The 24770-nt window shown below is 32.0% G+C and overlaps 2 protein-coding genes across 6 annotated transcripts in view; both read right to left on the bottom strand.

The window, feature by feature from the left end:
- Window positions 1-24770, bottom strand: part of Max (MYC associated factor X) — a 94042-nt gene that overhangs the window by 65768 nt on the left and 3504 nt on the right. The window lies entirely within an intron of this gene.
- LOC136968259 (erythroferrone-like) lies at window positions 17650-24085 on the bottom strand. The gene is made up of 6 exons (XM_067262246.1): window positions 23995-24085; window positions 23769-23851; window positions 18639-18863; window positions 18491-18608; window positions 18361-18401; window positions 17650-18285 (listed from the first exon to the last, which is right to left on the bottom strand). The coding sequence occupies exons 1-6, from the start codon at window positions 24083-24085 to the stop codon at window positions 17701-17703; spliced, it is 1143 nt and encodes a 380-aa protein (XP_067118347.1). The 3' UTR covers window positions 17650-17700.

Consider the following 24770-nt stretch of genomic DNA (forward strand, 5'->3'; position numbering starts at 1 on the left):
GTTTGCAAAACGAAAAGCAAGAAAAAAATTTATTTAAATATTTTTACATTTGTAATTTTAATTTCAAGTAAAATTCTATGCTTTTTTTGTTCAAATTTCTGTTTGTTACTTCTATTATATGTATACTATCATTGATTATAAATATTTAATGATAGTATACGTATAATAGGATATTTAAACTATTAATTCAAAAATTTGTGATTATTATTATGCTATTATTAATTATATAAATTATATTCAAATTTTATTGGAAATAAAACATTAATAGTACATAACCATATTTTTAAATAAATAAAAAATATTAAAATGTATTTTTTTCCCTGTCTCTCACTTTTTTAAGGAGCCCAATATTTTCTTCTGCGCCCGGGGCATCAATCGACCTTAATCCGCCTCTGGTGGTAGTGTGTTACCCAATCCGCCATTTGTGGTAGGGAAATTCCTGGGAATCTTGGCAAATTTCTGAAGTCGATTCCCCGGAAAAATAAACTCTAATCCCGGAAATTTTTTAAGCTTTTAGAACTTGACAAAATATTTTATCTGTGTGTTTTCAAGTAAACAGCTATTTCATACTTGAACAAAAATATTCACTAAACCCCTGAGCATGCAAAAAGGTCCTAAAGGATCTTTTGAAATGATCTGATGTTTTCACAAAATATTCTTAATACAATATATCTACTTAAAACTTTAATATTTCGTTCTTAAAATATTTTTCTTGAGCATTTATATATATATATAAATGGTACGTATATACTGGTATTTATATTATATTTTATATACTTATATATATAAGTATATAAAATATAATATAAATACCAGTATATACGTAGGCTATATTTCAAAATATTACATTGCCTTAATATTTTTTAATATATGAGTAAACTAAAACAAAAAAAAAAATACTCAAAATTTTAGGGTTTATAATTATTAAAACTAATAACTTCGTTACTTTTTACCGAATCCTAATATGTCAATTATACCATATTAATTGCTGTCCATTAAACCAACATCTACCGAAACGAAAGGAATTTTTTTCATGTCGAGAAAATTCCTAGCAAAATTAAAAAGCCGCTTGGCTGATAAATCATCTGCACTCTTGTTTTTCTAAAGAATTATTTTAAAAAAATGGCAATAAAATTTAGTTTTGAATATCGTATATCCGAATTATTAGACGTAAATAAGTTATATAATCAGACACATGGTGCAATCACGCCTTTAATATATATACGCAGCCTATATTAAACTCCTTTAAGTTTCGACGTGGAATGTATTTGTGTTCATTGAAGTTAAATTATTATAGGGATCTTTAGGAATTACTATAAAGAATAGTCCATAAATTACGTAATGCTATTTTAATATTATTGAACTACTGTACCATTCCATACTCCCGAAACACACTAACACGTAGCAAATACCACCCGCAGAACTACATATACTAGATCGACTCTTTAATTGAATCGGCGAGCGGAAAAACAGTACAATTCCAAAATACCTGTTTTGAGATAAACACAAAAATGTGTTTTGGTAAAAAGTGTACATTTTACAACAATCAAGTGAACAGAGAAGTTGTAAGGAATGACTCCCTCTACAAGACCTTGCCAAGCAAGTTTCATTAAGTGCATCCTGAGAAGCTGTACGGCCAAAAACAAAACTTGGAGTTATACCGTTTTTCCAGTCAATATTTGTTAAACGTAAAAAAAAAGTAACTCATTTTAATAAGAATGCCTTTATTACTGATTTTTTACATAATATGATGGCCTAGAACTGTAATGATTACATTATGTTTCCTGTTGATCTTCATTGCTTGTCTCCCAAGACGTAATATGATAGTAAAACTCCAAGATTTCACCACTCATATACTTCAAGACTTTTTTATATCATTGATCTTCTTCGCATTGATTGGTTGGTAACGGTTTCTTGTAGGCTGGTTCGTTTGGAAAAGTTGGAGTGACGTGAGGCTTGAGCAGTTTAAAAGTGTTTGTATGTAGTCCTCTGATAAAACGACTAGCAGAAATATAACCTGGTGCAGAACAGTCATAGATTAACTGATTGTAGGTTGAAACTGAGAAGGTTTCATTATTTCCTTGAACAGGTGATTTGCAGGTTTTTTTTAATAATAGTTTGGCCACCAGCTTTTGAAGTCAGTTACATCTGTATATTTGATTACTGATACTGTAAATGGCTTTAATTTGCAACTGCTTGCAACCATGTGCTGATAATCTTCTGGTAGATAAATTCGATCATGTCTTCTTATGACTCGTTTGACATTTCCAAAGGCTCTGTCGCATGGTAGGAAAGTGTGTCCACGAACAGGGAAATACTGAAAAATTGTGCAAAAATGCTTGCTTTGTACAAGATATAAGAGAAATCTCAAAATTGTATCATTACGATTCTGCCCTGGACAAACAAACAACACTAATAATCTTCAACGAGGTTGCAGGTTTACAGATATGTCTGCGCATGTCAACCTCTAGCGGCAAGAAGGAGAACATATGATATTGGGTGGAAGAACGTTATAACTCCAGGAGTTGTATCGTTCTTCCATCCAATAACATAACAGGTAGCCTCGTAAATGCGTACACAGTGTATTAGTTATACTTCTGTTCAACGTATCAGGAAGGCCCACGTTTAAATGTGATTTTTGCTATCTCAATTAAAAACTGACAATTTTGGAGTTGTACTGTTTTTCCACTCACCGATTCAATTGTACTAAGGAATAAAATAATGTATTATTGTACACAGTACAAAATACGGAACATTACATTATTTTATTAGTTATGTACTAAGCAGTGACATAACAATACGGGTCGCTACGCAACTCTTCGAAATAATAAATCATTCTGTTACTCGAGTGTTGAACTCCTAGCATTACGTAATACTTTTTAAACACCCCACCCCTTGTAAGGCATAGTAACGATTCTCTGCATACACAACCATATCTGCGTTACGTAAGTTACCAACAGCCCCTGTGTTTATAAAACAATAATTTAAATTAATCGCGTTGATTGGTTACGCGAGAGATGAATATTTAGGGGAAAAAATTATAGAATGTATAAATTAATGTAAATTTTAGATGGTAAAAATAGAATCACACTGTTAAGAAACCAAATGCGCCGCCAGTATTATCATTCGGAATAGTGAACTGTATTAATTTTTGAGTACTGTATTTCCTATACTAACATATTCATCACAAATTTTTGTATATAAAATAATAAGACAAATAAACACTATATTAACAATAAATAGCACAATGTCTTAAATCATGAAAATAACTAAAATAAAAGTAAGTGGGAACTTTATTGCTTTTCTTTGCCTTGTCGCAGCTACCAGTATCACTACCTGCATATTTGCAAAATAATTAGCGTAAGTAAAACAAAGCATTAATACACAAATAATACGTGTTACAAACAAGAACTCTGAATTCCGAACAAACACTGATGCGAGTCCCCATGTTTAGTGCAAAGCAGAGAAATGAGTCTTTTCTAGAACTAATATGACTGAGTTGCTATAAATGCTTAAAAATGGCGTGGATTTTGCATGCAACTACGAATTTCAATTTTTTGAATTGCTAACAGTGTAAACCTGAAACGTGGTGAATCATCATATGGGTAGGTCCTATGGTGCTTATCAACTAATATAAAAATTCACATCATTATTCAAACAACATATTAAAACTAGTATTTAATGTAACAATTGTTTTATATCAAATTTAATGATCATATAGACATAAAAGCAGTGGCACACACAGAGGGGACAAAGGACTCCTGATATCCTCCAAAGGAAAAGGAAAAAATACTAGATAATTAGGAAAGGATTTTTGAAAAAATTTTTTTATTTACATTGTGTGGTGTCTTTTTATTTCTATAGTACTTAGGAATTAGCAATCACATACAGTGAAAATTTTATTCAGTTTGCAGTAAAAGTGTTTTATACATTCAACTCCACTCCCAAGATTAAATCCTGAGTGCATCACTGGATAAAATTATCCAAAAAAAAAAAAAAAGATCCTTAATAGTTTACCATATTAACAGTTTGTAAATAAGATCTGCAAAGATCTGATCTACAAACTATTAACATGATAAACTGACTAATATTGTTAAAAAAATATAACAAATTTTAGATCTATTAGACAAATAAATATATTTTGTCTATTCTATAGTTTAAGATTATGCATAGCCATATTTATTTAATAATAACATATATTTTATATATGTTATTATTTTATATCATATAAGATGCTACTTATCACTTGTTGATGGTTGTCTTGTTAATGACTTATGAGTATTGCACATTTATACATGTAGCAAAAGCCATCTCTATCCTTGCTAGGCTTTGCAATCTTCCCTAGAGTGCATATGTTTACAAAAATTAAAACAAAGTATCTGGAGAAAGGCAATAATAGTTTCATACTTTTAACAAATAGTTTTATCTGAGCTTTTTTTTTAAACTCTTTTTCGGCCTGTGGGCACTAAGAAGGCCTCTTTTAGCAAGCCCATTATGGGTTCAGCCAGGCCCACAATGGGGCGGCTGGGTGGAGAGGGACGGGACCCAACATATCCAGATGGTCCACCCCAAAAAATTCCTATGGATTTTTTGACCCGTCTGGATTCGATCCTGGTCCCCAGAGTAGTAGGCTGCTGCCTTGACCACTCAGTCATCCGACCATCTTTATCTGAACTTTCAATGTTTATGACAAACTATACCTGATAATTCTGACAAACAGCCTAACCTGAACATTATATTGGTACCCAAATGTTATATTGATAATTCAAATCTTATATTGATGAGCCAACATTAAAAAATGCAATAATTTTAAATATGTTTTAAATTCCACACATTATTTGTTCATTAATCTAAAACAACAAAAAATCCTATAGGCAAAAATAGTGTATATGGCATACACAATATATCAAAACAATAGTATCTCAGACATTTAAATTTTATATATTGGCTACACTTTCCATCTTTTCTGATAGATTAAAGAAACATAGGAATCACATGTTCTCTCATTCTTTTGCAGTTAGAAAATTTAGCTTTCCTAATATATCAGCAGTAAGCTACAATAAACAAGTTAACAATTTAAATTTTATTAAATTTGCAAATACTTTTTTAAATCAATACTTTCTTATGAAACCACATTTATTAATGAATAAATTGACATGCATAACACACTTCTTCACATATACTGTTTCTCAAATCTTAAAATTCTTTGTGACATTATGCTGGGATAATAGCACTGCAGTAATCAGGATTACCCCATGTACTGTACAATACATTTATTAAACTTTTAAACACAAAAATAGATAAGAATGATTGTCTAAACTACACTTAGAAATCTTAAGCATTTATAAATATCTAAACATAATAGATTAAAAACTGTTAAGCAGTGAATATTTTTATTTTTATAAATACAGAATTTTTAACTAGTAATAGGGGATAGTAGGAAATTGGTGCCATACCCAAGGAAAAATGGCCCTTACTGAATACTAATAAAGCAGACACAAAAAGTTCTACATAAACAATTTTTATGATTTGTTCTTTCATTTAGGACCCATAAAAAATGTCCTAACATGTTTTTTTCATAATTCCACAAAGAAAAAATTTGCAGGATGACTGGATATTGTCAGGATGATTGATATCCTATCAATTGAAATAATTCCTCCACACATCTTGAGTAATGCCATCATAATATAGAGTACAGAACTACTAACAACTGCAGTAAACTTTAGAAAAGCAATACAAGTTTTTCAATATTTATCAAAATCCCAGTCAAAAAGTCAACTGTCATCAACCGTCATCAGGTTATAGAACTATTTTAAATAAGAATAAAAATTTGAAACAAATAAGTTATAAGTTTAAAAGGTCAGACTGTCCAATTGGTTAAAATTAAAAACTGACTTTAAATAATGATACCCATGTTTTCAAAATGTGTTGTTATCCTTAAAACTGATGGATGTTCTCTCCCTGTAAGTCTTGTAAATTTCTCTAGATGTTTGAGTTGGTTACAATTACACCACATGGGCCAATATTTGAAATCAGTTTTTAATTTTAACCAATCAGACATCATTGTGACCTTTAAAATTTGTTTGTTCCAAATTTATGTTCTTACTAGCAACATGTGTCCAGTGTTACTCAGATTTTTGAGAGGGTGTGAAATTGAGAGTGTGGGATAAAAATAATGGTCCTAGTAACTAAAATGTGAATTTTTTGACCTGAGTATTTATAATAATGAAACTATAAGTAACAAAAGCTTGCTTGGGTTTGTCAGACAAATATAAAACATCATTCTCTTCCTTTTGAGTAACATTGGTTATCCAAATTTCACAAAAGCATTACTGATGCTCCAACCTATTCATCTAGGTCAGAGCTTCTTAAACTACGGGTTGCAACCCCATTTGGGGTCACTTAGCGAAATCTTGGGGTCATGAGATTTTAATGCAAAATATTGAAAATAATTTGTGAGAGTTTGAAAATGGCATGCTTTGTGAGTTTCGTGAGTTGCACTTTGTGTCACTTCTGGTGCAACAAGACAATGATTCAGCAACACTGATTGTAGTGTGAAGTAGTGTAGTGTTGTTGCTTTTCAGTGTATTCAGTTGTCTCTGTTCCAGTGTAACACAAGAGTGAACTGTGGTAGTACACCATTATTGTTTTTGCAAATTTGTATATATCTTCAATATATATGTATATTTTCATTGTATTTCATATATAAATATTTTGCAATATACATATCTTTATTTTATATTAGGGTTTCTCAAACAGGATCACGGGATCCCGGTTGTTTTTTTAACCTGAGAAATTTTTCTTATCCCGGGAAATCCCGCAAATTTCTTAAAAATTCACTTTTTTCTTATTTTGTGTTAATGATAAGGAAATTTTGCAAATAGAAAGTATAATTAACTCATAAACTGTCAGAATACATTTGTATTTATTAATTTTAAACCTACTTATTACTTTTTTTTTAATTTTTACTCATTATGGCACTTCACAAACAGTCAATAATCAATACGTTGCTTATTTGTGGCAGGACTCTCAAAATTCTTTACCTGTAATATCTGTAATAATTGTGCTTATGTTGTCTTAATTTTTAACCACGCCCAGTAGCTTCAATAACTGCGTAACGCCAAGTTGTGCAAATTGGGCCAGGATACAAACAAAGTCTGCAAGTCTTTTGCTTGTCCCGGGACAAGCAAAAGACCGGGAAATGAGAAACCCTATTTTATATATATATTTTTGGGGAGGGGTCACAAAAAAAATCACAATCATAAATGGGGTCGTGAATAAAAAAAGTTTAAGAAGCCCTGATCTAGGTTATGAAGTGGTAGTTATCTTGTTTCAAGGAGTTTAAAAATTCCACTAGGTATATTCAGCAACACATTTGTTTTTAGATGACAATATTGCTTTCTCATATATCCATTTGTGGTTTATGTAGTAAGTGTTATCAAATTAGTATTCAGAACTTCAGTGAATTTTCTATCACCAAGATGCAAAAGTTGCTTAGCAAAATTCTCTGCAGATCTGTGTCCCAATACATACCTTCATCTAAAGCAGGGGAGTCAAACTCAAACTACTTAAGTGCCAATTTTTTGCCTAGAGTATGACAGCAGGCCAGATGTTTTTAGCTTTTGTAGCCAAAAATTTTCAAAAAAGTAGCCCAAAAGTAGCCAACTCAAAAAACTCTTTTTTAATAACCTGAGATTTGATAATAAATTTTAAAAAACACCATTTGCGCACATACAGACAACCTCTCTACTCTTTTAATGTAATGTAATGTAATGTAATGTAATGTAATAACTTTAATCACAGAACAAACATTTTTGGCCAATTTACAGGCCTGAAGCAGGTGTAGACTCCGCAAGCACGTGGTTTGCGGGTATGAAAGGAAGTGAAAATGAATAGTCGGTAGAAGCGTATAGATAAACAAACAAAGGTTTATTAATTACACACACAAAAAAGGGGGGATTGATCGCCTGATTTAAACAGGCAAACAACGTTCTTAACAAAATTAAGGATGACAATAACACTATGATTACAACAGTAATTAATCGCGAGACTAAAACTAATACGCGATTAAACCTTAAAAAACTATACACACATTTACAAGATGGTAGATACCGTCGCCGTATTTCGTGGGACACGTGTTTACGAAATGAGATTCTTCTCGCTGGTTCTTGTTTTTTTTCTCTTCCTGATCGGCTGCTCTGCTTCGAATCCTTTCTCTCGTCTCTTCACCGCTCCAGATCCCTGATCCACAAAAGAGAAAAATGAAAATGCCCCGACACGTGGAAGTCACCCGTTTATATCTCCCACCATCCGGGAGCTTTTTCTTTTCCTCCCACGTGATCCTCCAAATAGCCAATCAAAAACCACGGCACAGCAATGACGACAACAGACGGTACGGTACACAACAAAATGGCTGTGCGTCACATCTAAAACCCGATACAACAACATATATGCGACGCGACATAAACGAAAAAACAAACATATAAATAGAACAATCAACAAAAAAAAAAAAAAAAAAAAAAAAAAGAAATATATACATATAGTTAATAGCGGCGAAAGCGCTACACAGGTCTGTAAACTGATCCAAAAATAAGGATTGCAAAACTCAAAGTACAAGAATAAACTGTAATTTAATCAAAATGTTCTACCTGTTACCAGTGTGCACTCTCTAGACAACCAAAAAACAAAAACTGTAATTTACTAATATTAATCTCTGTACACAAAGCTAGAACTAATTCAAAATCGTAGGCACAAAAACCTTTCACACTCTATTTCTAGCAGACAAATTAATGAGCACAAACGTTTTCGGCCGTTTTAAAAGGCCTTCTTCAGGTGCACTGAGGACGGTTGGAAAGTCGGATAGCCAATGTTTACGTGACGTCATTGTTTATGAGGGGTTTCCTCTTACAAGTGACGCCTTAGCGGAGAAGGTTTAAACGAAATTGACCTTGGAAAATATTTTAAGATTAGCCAAGATGCGTGAACTATTGTCGAAGATATGCGAATCGTGAAAGGCGGAAAAAAGGAAATAGAAAGAAAAAGGAAAAAGAAACCTGATAAATTTAGAAACTGCACGAGAGAACGAAACGGACAAGGAGAGGGTGGACCGGCCTATTTAATTAAGGGGGTTATCGAGGAGTGACCGCCAGGCAGGGGAAAGCGAATCTGCATCCCTGCTGTTAATGCAGTTTCCTTTGAGGGATTCTGTAAAGATCTCTATCGCTTCGATTGTTCTAAGTTTGCTAGAGTCAAGAATAGGAACGGTAATCCTAGCATCTTCCCATTCGGCCGTTATACTGGGTTCGCTTGCGTACTGGGCTAGGGTGGAATTAAATTTTTTGTTGCGCGCGTCGTACCTATGCTCAGCTATCCTTTTGGTAAGCGATCTGTTGGTTGAGCCTATGTAGGTTAATTTATTGCTTGGCTTAACTCTATTGTCCACCAGCGGAACAGAGTAGACCCCTGGAATCCTGGCTTCGCTGCATTTATCCTTGTTATTTGTTAGAAGCTTATAAATCGAAGGGCTGCGCTTGTACGTAAGACCAACTTTGGCTTTTTTGGATAAGATTTTATACGCTTGGCTCAGCCTAGGGTCGAAATCAACAACAACTTGCTTACTTCGCAGATTATGATGACTGGAACTGACGGCTTTGTTAACACCGCGATCATGTATTCTCTGGGCCAGCACATCTATAAATTTACCATTGTAACCGTGGGCTACGGCGATGCGTTTGATGTGCTGGATTTCACGAAACGCGTCATTAGTGTTAGAGCAATGGGTATAGGCCCTACGGATCAGGGCCCGGTAGGCGGAAATTTTATAGGTAAAGGGGTCGTTCGAGGCTGAGGGGATGAAGAAAGGTAGATGATTAGGCTTATGGAATACACTAGTGGTTATACAACCGCGGTCTAGGAAAATACTGATGTCAAGGAAATGGGCCAACCTATCATCCTGCTGATCAAGCTTTAACTTAAGCCCAAACGGATTGTTATTAACAGTCTGCAGCAGCTTACCAACGTCCGGTTCGGATCTCCAGATAATAAGAATATCATCAACATACCGCGTGTAGAGTACAATGTCTGCATTGAAGGTTTGTAGGACTTCGCTATCTAATTTTCTAACCACTAACTCACAGAGGTCTCCAGACAGGGGGCTACCCATTGGGACCCCTCTTCTTTGAAGGTAGATTCGCTGGTTGAAGGTGAAAAAGGAGTTGTAGCATACTAGGTGGGCCAGCTCCAAAATCTGCTTGTGGTGCTTAGGTCCGGGCGGAACGGCTTGGAAGAGGAAGTCTCTAAGGGCACAGAAGCACGGCTCCAATTTAATGGACGGATACATAGCTTCATAGTCTAACACTGTGATAAATTCTTGCCCGGTTAAAGCAATGCCTTGTAATTTAGAGACGAGTTCACCCGCGTTTGAAACGGTGTAGCTATATTCTTTCAAATAAGCTCTGAGGAGCTCATGCAGACCCCTTTCAAGGGGGAGTGTTGGGGATCTTGACTTGTCCACGATCGGCCGTATTTGTTTGCCTGGTTTATGGGCTTTAGCATAGCCAAAAAGCCTTGGTACCTCGGGAGACCGCATCGTTGCATTTCCTAGGCGTAGGTGTTTAGCTAGAGGAGAACAGGTAAATCTAACAACTCTATTCTGGAGCTTGTCTAAGAAACTTTCCGCGATATTTTGGCATTCCGTAGACCCGATATATTCCTCGAGGAGCTGAACGTACGTATGCTTCTTCATAAGAACGACGTTTCTGCTTTTATCCGCTCTAGTAAGGGTGATATCGTTAGCTTGTAACCATTTCTTACTCTTATCTATGCTTGTCCAGAAAACCTTGTCTCTGTCGTCAACCTCTTTAATTCTTCTGCTGAGCGCTGTATTCCATCTAAAGAACTCTTTATGTTGAGCTGTAACAAGCCGCCTTTTTCCGCCTTTCACGATTCGCATATCTGCGACAATAGTTCACGCATCTTGGCTAATCTTAAAATATTTTCCAAGGTCAATTTCGTTTAAACCTTCTCCGCTAAGGCGTCACTTGTAAGAGGAAACCCCTCATAAACGATGACGTCACGTAAACATTGGCTATCCGACTTTCCAACCGTCCTCAGTGCACCTGAAGAAGGCCTTTTAAAACGGCCAAAAACGTTTGTGCTCATTAATTTGTCTGCTAGAAATAGTGTGTGAAAGGTTTTTTGTGCCTACGATTACTAATATTTCGAAAACACTCATTTTATATGCAAAATAGTGGAATTATGTAATAAATGATCTTGCAAAGATGGACTTTAATTTGAAATTTAAAAGATGAAATAGAGAAAACATAATGTAAACAAAAAATTAAACATAAAAATAAATCAAATAATAATAATTATTGAGTTCAACAATTTTGTTTATTAAGTATTATTTGTTTAAGTACAAAATATTACATTTTCTTTGGTATCAAGATAATAAAATATAAACAAATAGCATTATTGAATTCATGTCGCAGGCCGCAAGTAATTGTCTTGTGGGCCATGACTGGCCCGCAGGCCATATCTTTGACATACTTGATCTAAAGAAACAACATTTTAATGTACAGGTACTTCCATGTTAAAAAGTTGTCCCATTAGATGATGATGCCTTTAAGCAGGCATTAAGCTAGTCGGCAGCTGTTGGCAGATAAACCAATCTATTATCAACAATCCAAAACCAACAATGATTAACATTTGTTTTTGCCAACAGATGGCACTACATGTAAAGGTTAAAGAATCTATATACTACCCCCAATATTTTGGAGTAATATATAGCTTAGCATTGATTCCAGGTTAAATAAAACTCATACAAATTTTGGTCCAGATCAGTTTAAGAATAAAGATTCGTATAAAGGACAAACCAACAAGAATTGATTTTTATATATATAAATTTATAATAGTTTTGTAACCTGATGACTGTTGCTTAAGGTAATTACAATGAAACTTGTGTAAACTGGAAGTGCACAAGTTGCTCTAACCAAATATTTTTTCAGGTTTAGCAGGTTAGAATCTAGAGAAAGCAAGGTTTCCATTTTGAATGGGTTATTTTTTTAATGTAAAAAATCAGTCCATTCCAAAGAATTTTTTCTGTTTGGGCAAGTTTCCTTTATATTCAGGTTCTCATTTTAAACAGGTTTTACTGTAGAAACAAATTAATATTGTGAGATTGCAGCCAAATTGCAGCTTACCTCTAGCCAAATTGCTTTGTATCTGATTACTAATTATCTTAAATATACCCCAAAAAAAATCTAACAGATCATTTGTTACCACAAGTGTTTCTGGTTGTTTTTATGTAAATAGAATAATGCTTCGTAGGCAGCTCCCTGCAGAAATGTCTATGATTACTGGTGTAAATCACACATCATTGGTGTCTTCAGGAGACTTCAGGCAAATAGGCTTTGACAGCTACTCTGTATTATGTTCCATTGACCCTTATGCACAAAAGACCCTATTTAAGACAATGTCAAGAACATTGGACTTTAAAGGAATGGAACAATGTTCTGTTTTACTAACAAGAATAATTCTGTAAACTAACTGTAGAATGAATCACATCAGATTAGAATCTGGAGAGAGAGAGGAATTTAATACAGTCCTTGATAGTAGAAAATACCCAGTGTTTTCTGAAGATATGCATAAGGCATAATGAAACCTATCACAGATATAAGATAGTTACTTGTATTGATTCCATATCCTTCTTTGCTGACATAGAAACTGGAATAAAGACCTCCTAACTTTGGAATTGAGATGATTGAATTTTGTCATAGAGTATCCTGAATAACACATCTTCAACTGCCATATTGGGCTATAATGTGTTATTGCAATTTATCAGGTTTAGTAAGATGTTTATGTTTATGAGTATCCTGAATTTTTAACTGTTGCAAAAATCAACTCTAATTCATCATCTACCAGATATTGTGAGATATATAGATAAGCATGAAATATCATAGCACTAATAGCCAAATTTATATAGTGAAGTGGTTAAAAAGATTCTGAAGGAATTATAATGGGAGGAAAGTTGAACTTATGATATATACTAAAGTAAAATCCAGTAGATGTTATATGCAAGTGCAAATCTAGAAATGATATGTAATCTTTTCACTCATGTTCTATAATAAAATCTATCAATACATATACATACACTAACTATTAAATAAGTGCAACAAATTCCTCATGGGGTCCATTCCAACATACTAACAAATTATAATCTGTAATCTCCCTGCTTAGCAAGCAATAATTCACACCTCTCTGCTTTGTTCTGGGATCAATATTCTGGCATTAATTTTATTAAGTTTTTTTTAGCTTTCTATTAGTTTTTGTTATCTTCATTAGGTTTTGTTCTACATTTTAGCTGATTATGACCAATAGTCTCATTAACACTGTGGAAAGAGAATAGTTTGGAGGTAATGGCATCATAATCTGAGGCAGCATTATGCTCAATGATCACACTGAGCTCTATGTTTTTGCAAGGGAATATAAAGACTTTTGGAAATCCATGAACTTTTCTAAGATACTATGGGTGTAGATTTCATTTTCATGAATGATAATGCCTGTGCATATAGACGACAAAGTCCATTGCACTTGTCAATGACTTTCTCGATAGTAAAAATCTCTAGAGCTAAATCTTATAGAATTTGTGTGGGATGCTCTAGAGCATTGATAAAAAATCTGCAGCCTATGAGGTCCCAATAGTGGCCATCAGGGCTTTGGCAACAATTTTATTTTCCTGTTTTCTGTCTTGTATCATTATTTGTGATGAAGAACATTCAAACTAAATTTGACCAATAAAAAATGGAGAATAACTATATATTACTAGTTTGCATATAATTAGCATATATTATTTAGTACCTAGTATACTGGTAGTTAGGGAATATGGAGTATATTGGTCAGCAAACTTAGTCTGCAACTACATAAGAAAAAACATACATAGCCTGCTAGAAACTTACAAAGTCCACTTGAGGTCTGCATCCAGAAAAGGTTGCTAATCACTGCTTTAGAGAGATTAATTGCATCCAATTGGTCTTCACCAAAAAGGATTCCAGATGCTTTGAGATTCTCTTGTTCAAGAATGAACTTTGTTCTGACTTAGCTGATAAATGATGTTATAATCAGCATGAGCAATCACTGTGTGGTGTTTGTGTATGCAGGAGGTAATGACATGTCATATTAATTATTGTATGGGAAAAAAAATTTACAACTATGCTTAGTACTTGTTGTTTTTGCTTTGACATAATTTAGATTAAATTCTTGCTTTTCAATTGTTTTGTTGCATAAAGAATATAATATTCTGCTTGTATGTCACAAGTTTCACACTATTCTGATCAGTAAGTAGTTCCTGAGATATATGCCAAATTACTGGTTAACTTATTTTTTAGGGAAGTATATAACAATTGCAATTAATTCTTATTTTCTGATACTACTGTAATAATAAAAATAATCAAGAAATTCATTCAAACATATTTATATTTATTATAACAGAAATAAGTTTCATTTAAATATTAAGCATCCTTAAAATATTATATGCTATCAAGAATTTCAGTATAAATAAATATTTACTTTTTCTAACACAAATCAATCCCTTGTGAAAATTTTTTTTAAATATTTCAAAAATTTAAGACCTTTGAACTTTTTGCTTATCCTCAGGAGTCAACTACAGCGGGTGATCGGTTAACGAACACTTTCACGAAAGATTTTTATGTTCGGACAATGAACACATGTTCGGATAACAAACACAAGAAGAAGCGACATAAAATAACAAATACTGATTGGTCTTCCTTTGTCTTTGGGCAACAATTCAAAACTTTTGGAGCAAGGGAGACATCAACATCGATGCTCAACCCGGTATATACTGATCAGATAATATTCCTTCGAACTTTGAAACTCTCCCTTGTAATTCCAGCCTTTATTTTTCTGACAGAAACAATTCTTTTATAGTATTCACGAGACTGTCGGGCTGGCACTCGTTAAGTTTTGTGTCGGTTTTTATTTTCGAAAAGTGAGAGTATAATAGCAAAGGTAGAGTGGGCAGAAGATGCCTGATGTTTCTGTGCAGTATAGCTTGAACAGGTCTACAGTAGGCTGCAGTTCAATCTTATCTAAGAAAGTTACTGTATAATCAAGAAGATTCAAGCAGCTAAAGGAGTAACAAAAATCACATCTGAGACATAAAGAACATTGAAGAGCTCATAATGGAACCTGAAACTGATCTGATGACAAGAGAATGCCAAGAACTCTTGAATGAAGAACACCAAGAAACTCAGCAAGATATACTTTCTTCTGAAAACAAGGATTAATGCCGATATCTGCTAGTAACATCTTTTGAAGTGGGAGGATGTCAGAACAACAGTCTTAGAATGGCATCCAAAGCAAGTTGAGGTTAATAGGCTTGGGAATCTCCACAATTACAATGCTATTAATTACTTCTGAAAAATCCTGAAGAAGACAGAAAAGCAATAGACATTAGACAGATTCTTTAACCCCCACAAACGGAAAAACATGGCTAATAAAAATGAAAGACTGTGTTTATATGTATTTTTATATATTACATATAAATAAATGTAGTAAGAAAGTATATATTTTTATTTTTTGGGGTCTCCAGAATGAATTAATCAAATTTCCATAAAAACCTATGGTAAATCGATAATCAGTTAACGAACAATTCAGATAGTGAACAAAGTCTTGGAACAGATTATGTTCGTTAACCGATCACCCACTGTATTAATTTCGTGAATATGCATACAAAGTACTAAAGATGTTGAAAATTTTTATTCTAAAAAAAGCAATTTCATTTGATTTTATATTTGAGGATCCTCTTATAAGAAAACTTGTCTTTTTAATTCTTCAATTTAGTAATTATTAAAAATTTATACAATAGAGAAAATATATCTATCAGATATTGTTTATATTATAAAAAATAAAATAAAATTTTTAAACAGCATGGTAAAAGACAAATTATAAGGATGTAAATCAAATTAATGATATTTGTGAAACTTGTCTTGTTCTGCTAACAGAAGTACTTTGTCATTTCACAGATATTAATCAATTAAAATTATGAATGACTGTCTAAATTATAAATGAAACTGATCTTATTGAAACTATGAAATTTATAATTATTTATTATTCTTTATTATTATTATTTAATAAGAAATGATAATAAATTTCTTATATAAAATGCAGAATTAAATAGAAACTAAAATTTTTCATTATTATTGCTATATTAACTTACACAAAATTTCTCTCTCATAAGTAAAAAAAACATTTTTTAAAACATCAAAAAAATATTGATTTTGCAGTAGATAGATCAATATTTTTATATAACTAGTTTAAAAATACATAATGTTGAAAATTTCATATTTGTTAAATACAGAAAAAAAATACTGCTAGACAATGGTTTCAAACTATATAAATCCTATTATTAAATTATACATAAATCCTCTTCTTAATTACAAGAATGATAGAAATTACTGACAAGCTTTGCATATTTATCAGTCAACAGTTATCATTTTCCATCTTTGATATTTGGTAATGTAAATTATATCTGATTAAAAACTATTTTCATTATTTTGAATATCTCTGAATTTTCAGTCTATTATTTATAATCTAAAACAAATTTAATTTAATTCAGTTAAAGAACAGTTCTTTATATTAAATAAATTTTTTTAAATTAAAATTTACATATTTCTAAAAATAGAAATTATTATTAATTTAAGATTAAATATAGTTGATACAACATCAAGAATAATTTGATTCAATAATATCTTAAGTTTATAAACACTAGAAAAACTTGTTCGTTTCATGTAAGGACTATCCAATTGGTAGCCTGAAGATCAAATCTGACTCGTGAAAATTTTTTCTAATCTACAAGTATAATTCACAATAAATAAAAATTTATACATAAATATAAATGAGAATTCACATATTCTTTACATATTCATTTTACAATCCTGTTTTTAATAGGTGAATTGTTATTCAATATAAGAAAATAAACATACAAAAAAAATATAATTAGAGGTACAATGCACAATCTATTTAGATACGATAAACTCAAATGAAACTGGTTTAACTAAACTATAATCCATATAACAAAATTAAAAATGTATTTCAAATAAATGCAACTGTCAATTTACAAAAACAATATTTATATGTATGTGTTGAAATTACAAGCAATTATTATATTTAATTAAGACAACAAATAATGCAATAAAAAATAAATTAAAGCATATCGGATAACAATATTTGTCAAATAATCAAAGATCAATTTATATTATATCAAACTGGAAGTAGTAACTTAAAAAATGGTGTAAGAAATCAAGACAGAAAAATCTGAAATTATGATCTATAGAATCTAAATTGTGTTAATAATTACTTCAAATATTTTTACGTTAATTATCAGGCTATTTCAAGTTCTAAAAATATTTAAAACAATAAACCTGTTAAAATATTTAACATTGCTTTTAGCCCATTTATTTATTACTAATTTTATTCAATTTCATTAATGCATGATATGTCCATTATATGAAAATTATTGTTATTAATTAATTGCAATTATAATTTAATGAAATTGAATAAAATTGTTAAAATATGTTCAAAAATTAAAAAAAACTTTGACTTTATTTAATTAGTTTAATACTATTTTTATTAATTGATTGTAAAAATTGTATGTAAATTAATGCAAATACAAGAAAAACTTTACTAGTAACCGGTGAGAAAACCGGTCACTTGAGAGTTTCTGAAGAGCTTCACGGAGCACTTCGAGTTGTTGTTTACATAAATGGAAACGTATTGCTTCTTCTTTAAGTGTAAAATCCCATTAATGGAGACTGTAAATGACGAATTTCTTACGTCCGTTATGGTCCTGAGTGATACATTCTCTTCACACAGAGAATTAATACACAATAACACTTCTATAGAATCGAAGGGTCGAGTTTCGCACGAATTATTTTTGTTAAAATGAAAGCTAACATAAAAGGTATAGAACCCACTCTTCTGCAGCTCGTATCTTCCAGTGTCGAGCCAACTGTCATTTTGACAATTGAAGCTCTCTTCGGCTGACACGAAACTTTGGCAACGATCGTGGCTACCCTTCGCAAATGGCTTATAGTAAATAGAAATCTCGTTCGTGGCTCTGGAACCGATCCACACGTCTTCTTTTAATTGCCACAGGAAACTCCACGACACTTTAGGCGTGATCGTCACGTGATCCACGTCAAACAAGGGTGGTTGCAATTGTTGTCCCCCGGATTTAGTCTTTTGTACTTCAGAATATTCTTTAGTGCACTAGAAGGTGAGGTAAAGGAGGTTATAATCGAGTTAAACGCAATTATCTTATTAATTCTGTAATTATTTTATTACCTGTGGGTCGATGGTTATCTGAAATTTCTTTTCGGCCGCTTCTGTAAAAGTAATATAAAGATGTATTTCTTATCCTTTGGTCCATTTATCATCGATTTTTAAAGCATTTTGATCAGATTAATATGCATACCTTTCACCATTTCGCGGAATATTTTCACTAATTCTTCTTTTGTCACTTGACCACCGGGTGGTCCGGGTGGTCCCCTAGGACCCCTGGGACCCGGAAGACCTGTCTGCATCTGAACGAATTCGAGCATTATTCACTTAATCGTTTTTTTTCGCTTTTTAGCCGCCTTTTTTTCTTCCCTTTCTGCATTTTTTAGAAACGTTTGCCAAGCATCCTTGGCATTGTATGTAAAAGGGCGCACCAAACGGCTGGCAGGTTTTTTCGTTACACCTTTATCGTCGCTTTCTGTAACGGTTCTTTCGGCACAAACAGTTACCAAGACGAGCGCGAGGACGACTAAAACACGTGTATACGTCTCCATGTTTAACCTTTGACTCTAATACAATTTCAATTAATTCAACTTTTGAATAAAATTTAAAATGTATATGTAGAATTGTAAAAGTCATATTACCATCATCTTTTGTTTTTTTAGTTTAAATTTTATTTTTTTAAATCTGACCATGATGGAAAACAGACCATTACATATTTAAGTTTGTAAATCAATAATAATAACATTAAAAAGTAATGAATATTAATATTCAATACTTAAAAATTGAATGTTTAATTTAATTTACAATGGAAACATATTTTGTGTAATTGTCAAGATTTTATGAAATGTACAAGGCATGTTTTTAAAGTAAGTACAGTTTTGTTATTAAAAAAATACAACTGCAATTTTTTAAATAATTTTATTCTTACATGAAAGGTAGATTAAGGTACAGGCTTTCAACATAATTTCTTCCAATATGAAGGCAATTTTCATATCATACAACAAGCTTCTGAATTCCACCCTCATAGAAACCTGCCGCCTGATTTGCCAACCACTGCAGCACGGCATTTTGACATCATCATTGTCATAGCGCTGACCGTCTAGATGCCTTTTCAAGTGGAGGAACAAGTGGTAGTCACTAGTTGCTAGATCAGGGCTATACGGAGGATGATCAAGTTGTTCCCAGCCATATGATGTGATAAGATCTCGAGTTCATTGAGCCACATGTGGACAGACATTGTCATGAAGCAAAACAATCCCCTTCCTGAGCTTGTCATGCTTTTTGTTTTGGATGACGAAATTGTAAAGTGTCTGTTTTCTCAAACTTTTGCAACAACTTTCTGCACCAAGTCTTCAGTAATGACAGATTGTCACCCACTACGCTCCTTGTCATGGACATTAGTACAGCTATCTTTTTAAATGCTCTAACCCATTTTCTTACCATTCCCTCGCCCATAATGTTTTTTCCATACACTTCACTAATCTGCTGAAGAATGTCAGCCTCTTTCACATCTTTTGCATTAAAAAGAACGAATCACCGCATGTACTTCACAATTGGCGGGATTTTCAATTGTCTGAGGCATTTTAAACACACACACACAAACAAATGTAAAACGAACGAATGCTTCCATAATTGTGTCTGTGGCTAGCCAACACACGTAGGTACACAGCACACATTTGCGGAACACCAACCATAGCACAGTAGTAGTCCTATTTTAAAACAGTACTTACTTAAAAAACACGCTATGTATATTTGAATGTAATAATTTTAAAGAATATTATTATTTTTTATCATTATTATTTGTCATATTTTTTAAAATATTTACATGCCATTCTGCATATTAAAATTTCTAATTTTCTAAATTTAGTAGATAAATTATTGAAAAAATCATTAGTGTGTTAGATTATTTATATCTTTTTATAATCATCATTTTTTTTGGTCTGAGCAATCTCTTTTATAATTTGTGTCCATTACCTTCTGTTCTTGGCATCTATAGTAGCTTCAACAAGTGATCTTTTAATTAATTATGATATTTTGATCTAGCTACTTTATGGGAGGTCTCTTTTTTTCTTCTAGCACTTTTGACTTTATTTGTTTGGAGTTTTTTTCTAGATTATCTGTATATCACATTTTTGGGTAGTCAAAATATTTTAAAAGATTCTTTTATCTGCAAGATTTGAATGTTATTTATTTTCAAATATTTCATATATATTTTAGATGGTGGACCATACCATTTGCATTCCAACCAGAGACACATTTCAGAATCAGTAAAAATGGGGTCTAAAACTGATTAAACTTATGAATTGGTAATATCATATTGTCTCGTTAATAAAATTATAGAATCAATTTTTGAATAGAACAATCAAATAATAAACAGGGCAAATATCAAACAGGCAAAAATGGAGACAGTCCCTTTAAATCAGAGACATCTAGCTACCTACTCTATTTAGATTTTCTGGTAATATTATCTTTCCAATATATACATAAATTTTTATAACTACTTTTTTAAATATATATTTTTTCATTCCTATTTACACACTCCTCCTGACTTTATAGAAAAAATATATAAAATAACATTCAGTTACAGCTAGTGATCTGCTGTTTAAAGCACTGTGCTAACGCTTATGTACTAAACAATATTTATTGTCATTATTAAAAGTATTATATGATGGGGACATCTATTACCAACTGCTTTCAATAGTCAACTATGTAAACTGAAATCTGTGCATAATTAATCCATTGAAGCAGGTTTAGACAAGCCAATATCTTATGATGTTTACCTCACAGGAAGCATCATAAGAAAACCTCTTTCTCAATGACATGTATGAATAACAGGTTGCCTCACTCATAATGATGAAAAAAATTATTGCACAATACTCCTTGTAGTCGACCATGGGTAATAAGGCATTATGAGATCTACAGAAGATAGCAAAACTTCCATGTTTCAGGTGCATATTTTCTACAACATGCTTATTGAGCTCACTTATTCTTTCACAGTTGTGAAGTTCTAGAAGTGAATGAAAACCCAGTTGTTGACCGCCATGAATGATCATGCAACCCACCGATTAAGTTAACAGCCGTGATTAAATTATTATTTTTTTCATGATGTAAACAAAAGTCTAATAAAAAATGTTTTCTTTTTATTTCCATGAAAAGTATACAACAAACTTTATTTTCATATATGAAGTTTTCCTTTTGTGTTACTACATATTGTAATAAAAAATATCAAAGTCCAAAACAGCTTTAAATAGTTGACTATTGGTGCCATTATCCTACTTATAAATGAAACATTTAAATAATGTTCTTATAACTGTTATTGTTATTTGTGAGAAACTTAAATAAATGAAAATATAACAAATTGAATTTCATACAGATTTACATTATTAGAGATGATATTAAAATGCTTATCAATCATTGTTAATTTACATTTTGTTCTACTAATTAAGCCAAAAAGTTTTTCTTCAATTCTAGTTATCCTATTTGCTAGTTCTTTCAAATTCTTTAAAAACTGATGTTGTATCATTAGCATATCTTAAATTTGACATTGGTCAATCTTCAATAATAATACCATTTGGTTATTAAATAATCTTTTCCTTAATTTATGGTCTATAAAAATTAAATATGAATAAATTACATAGAACAGAAGAAAGTATACTTTCTGACTAAGCCCTCTGTTTACTATAAAAAATGATATATTTCTTTTATGCTTTTACTATAGAACTGTTATGAAAAATTGCTTAAATAGTATAATGAAACAATTAGGAATTCCCATTTCAATCAAGTACAGTAGACCCCCCCATAACACGGGTTCATATAACGCGGATTCATATAACACGGCACGCTAAAAGAGACTCGTATAACACAGTAAAACATCATCGCCGACTCGTGTTGCAACAGGATTGGTTGAATCTAGACCAATAGCAGATATTGTACAAACTGTTGAGTTTAAACGAGCACTGGACCTACTAAAAAACATTTATTATTCAATGGCCATAAAAATTATATTTTTATTAATGATGTCTCCAAAGTTAAGTTATTTTTCTGCGAAAAATTCGCTGATCAGGAAACATGCATCCGCCGTTTGATGAGCCGCTCCGCGACGAAAACAAGCTTAAGCAATGGCGTCATCGAACAGTGCACACTTGGTAAGTAATCCTACAATTTTTTGTTTATAGCATAGTTTATATGGATTATTCCCAAAAAATTATATGTGATTTGGAAATGTTGAGTCAAATTAGTCTAGAATCGATTAATTTTATGGAAGAAAACCTTTCAAACAGCCGTAGCCACTAACTGCACACGTGCCGGGCTGTGATTGGCTCATGTATTTAAGTGACTCGTACAACATGGATTCATATAACATGGAACATATCTATCATGTTATAGGGGTCTACTGTATTCCACAGTTTATTCCATTTAATGTTATCAAATATTTTGTTGTCATTTAGAAAGTGGATGCAGAAAAGTAGAGTAGAACCCCAATTATCCAAGGCAAACCTGTAAATGAATGTATTACTTTTTTTACACTGTAATTCATAAAAGAAAATTTAAAATGATAAGACATATTAGAAAATATTTTGTTTCTGTTATCTTTTATCACTTAATCCACTGTTACTTGAGGGTGAGCACTGCACTCACCTTTTGTTTTAAAATGCTTGTAACTCGGACTTCTTGGAAGTTTTGTGGCCAAACTCTCGTCAACCTTTCTATCTGAGTATCTCCTTCAACAAAATACAGGAATCGAAAATAATATTCGTTGTTAATGCTTTCAGTGCTGTCTTTGTTTCAATTGTGTTGGCCAAATTAATGCGGCACTCACCTACAAGTAAGCCTGTGTCTTTTTTGTATTCAATTTTAATTGCAAAGTGATATTGTATATATGTACTATTATAAATTGTGATAAAATGTTTCTGAAATGGCTTGAAGAGAGGGTCTGAGAAAAAAATGTAGGCTTCTTCCTCACAGACAATGAGAGTGAGGATATCTGTATTAAAATCCTGGAAGTGTTGAGAAAGAAACCAGATCCTCCAGAGGCAACATCAGTATCAAGAGAAAAGTGTGCACATTGTCCTAAAAAAGAATAGGAAAACAGCATTCAAGAGTGTAACATGTAGCCTACTGCACCAATCTGCAGATACCACATAAAATTGCATTGTTTCAGATTGTTATTAAAATTCCAAATTAAACATTCAGAATTGAATAGAAATTATCGTTAAACTTATCATTAAGTTTAACAATAATTTCTATTAAGTTCTGAATCTGTTTATCATATTTCTGGTTCTATCCATCTGATCACTTTGATTAGATATCAATTTTCTGTTTCTATATCAAAATTACTTTTAATACATTCTAACTGAAGTAAAGTAAAACAAACATTAAAATGTGTATTAATCATAACAAAACTTCCTGATCTTAGAACAACGGTGAGTGCCATGTTTACATGGCACTTACCATGTTTACATGGCACTCACCTCAAGTAATGGCATTACTAATCCTACCATGATGAGCACCAGGTTAACTTCAATGTGAGACAAATCATTCATATTAAAAACATCTATAATAATATGCATTTTTACTGTTAAACTATTACACATATATTAGCTATATAACAAATGATATAAAAGCTGTTGTTCTTTTATATGATTAAATTCACTAAATGTTGCCTTCCCCGTATTCGATTTATCCTGTTTTCTCTACGTTTTCTTAGCACAGCTTTTTGTATCTTTCTGTTGGCATCGCTGAAGATGTCCTTAAATCTCCGAAACATTTCTTCATCGAAAGGAGTCATTTTCTTCAACTCAAATTTCTTCTTTTCTTTCCCAACAATTGTTCATGGCAATGTTTTTCTTCTTCAGAGCAGAAGCAGAATTTTTTGCTTCTGCTTCTGCTCCGTTGTTCAAAAGAAGAGGGTACTAGTGACCATATTCCAAATATGGTCACTAGTACCCTCTTCTTTTGAACAACTTGTTCTTGTCTAATTTGGTTTGTGATTTTAATCTTTCAAATATTAGAATCAACATAAGTTTATCTGACGTGAGAAATTAATGAAATTGTTTGATGATTACTACATTTTGTCAATCTCTTTTTGTAGAAAGAAATAAAAAAGAATTTAAGGCCATAAACCAGATGCCCAGATTTTGCTACAGATGGTGTCTATCCTATTAATTCTTTTTTATGAGATTTAAGCAGTTCAGATATTATTTCATCACAATCTAGTGTTTTGTTATTGCTTAGGTTGTTTACTGTCAATATAATCTCTTCTTTCACAAATCTTTGATTCAAACTTATAATCTTCTTATACGTCAAATAAGATATTTATTATATCTAATACCCCAACTTTTTAATATATATATAGATATATTATTTTACATGTAACTTACATCCTCACTTTTTGAAAATTCAAGAATATAACTGAAATAATATATTTTTCAATACTATTTTCAAAATTTTAATCAATCAAAATTCGATGATTT

Source organism: Centruroides vittatus, unplaced genomic scaffold, assembly GCF_030686945.1.
Source record: "Centruroides vittatus isolate TY-2023 unplaced genomic scaffold, ASM3068694v2 contig_1422, whole genome shotgun sequence".
Lineage (NCBI taxonomy): Eukaryota > Metazoa > Arthropoda > Arachnida > Scorpiones > Buthidae > Centruroides > Centruroides vittatus.

Excerpts from the sequence above, each read along its gene's own strand:
- LOC136968259 (XM_067262246.1), bottom strand. The coding sequence starts at position 24,085 with ATGACTCCTTTCGATGAAGAAATGTTTCGGAGATTTAAGGACATCTTC. Across the intron at positions 18,402-18,490 it reads ATTCCGCGAAATGGTGAAAG|AAGCGGCCGAAAAGAAATTT; the intron begins GTATGCATATTA and ends TTACTTTTACAG. Across the intron at positions 18,286-18,360 it reads AGATAACCATCGACCCACAG|TGCACTAAAGAATATTCTGA; the intron begins GTAATAAAATAA and ends CTCACCTTCTAG.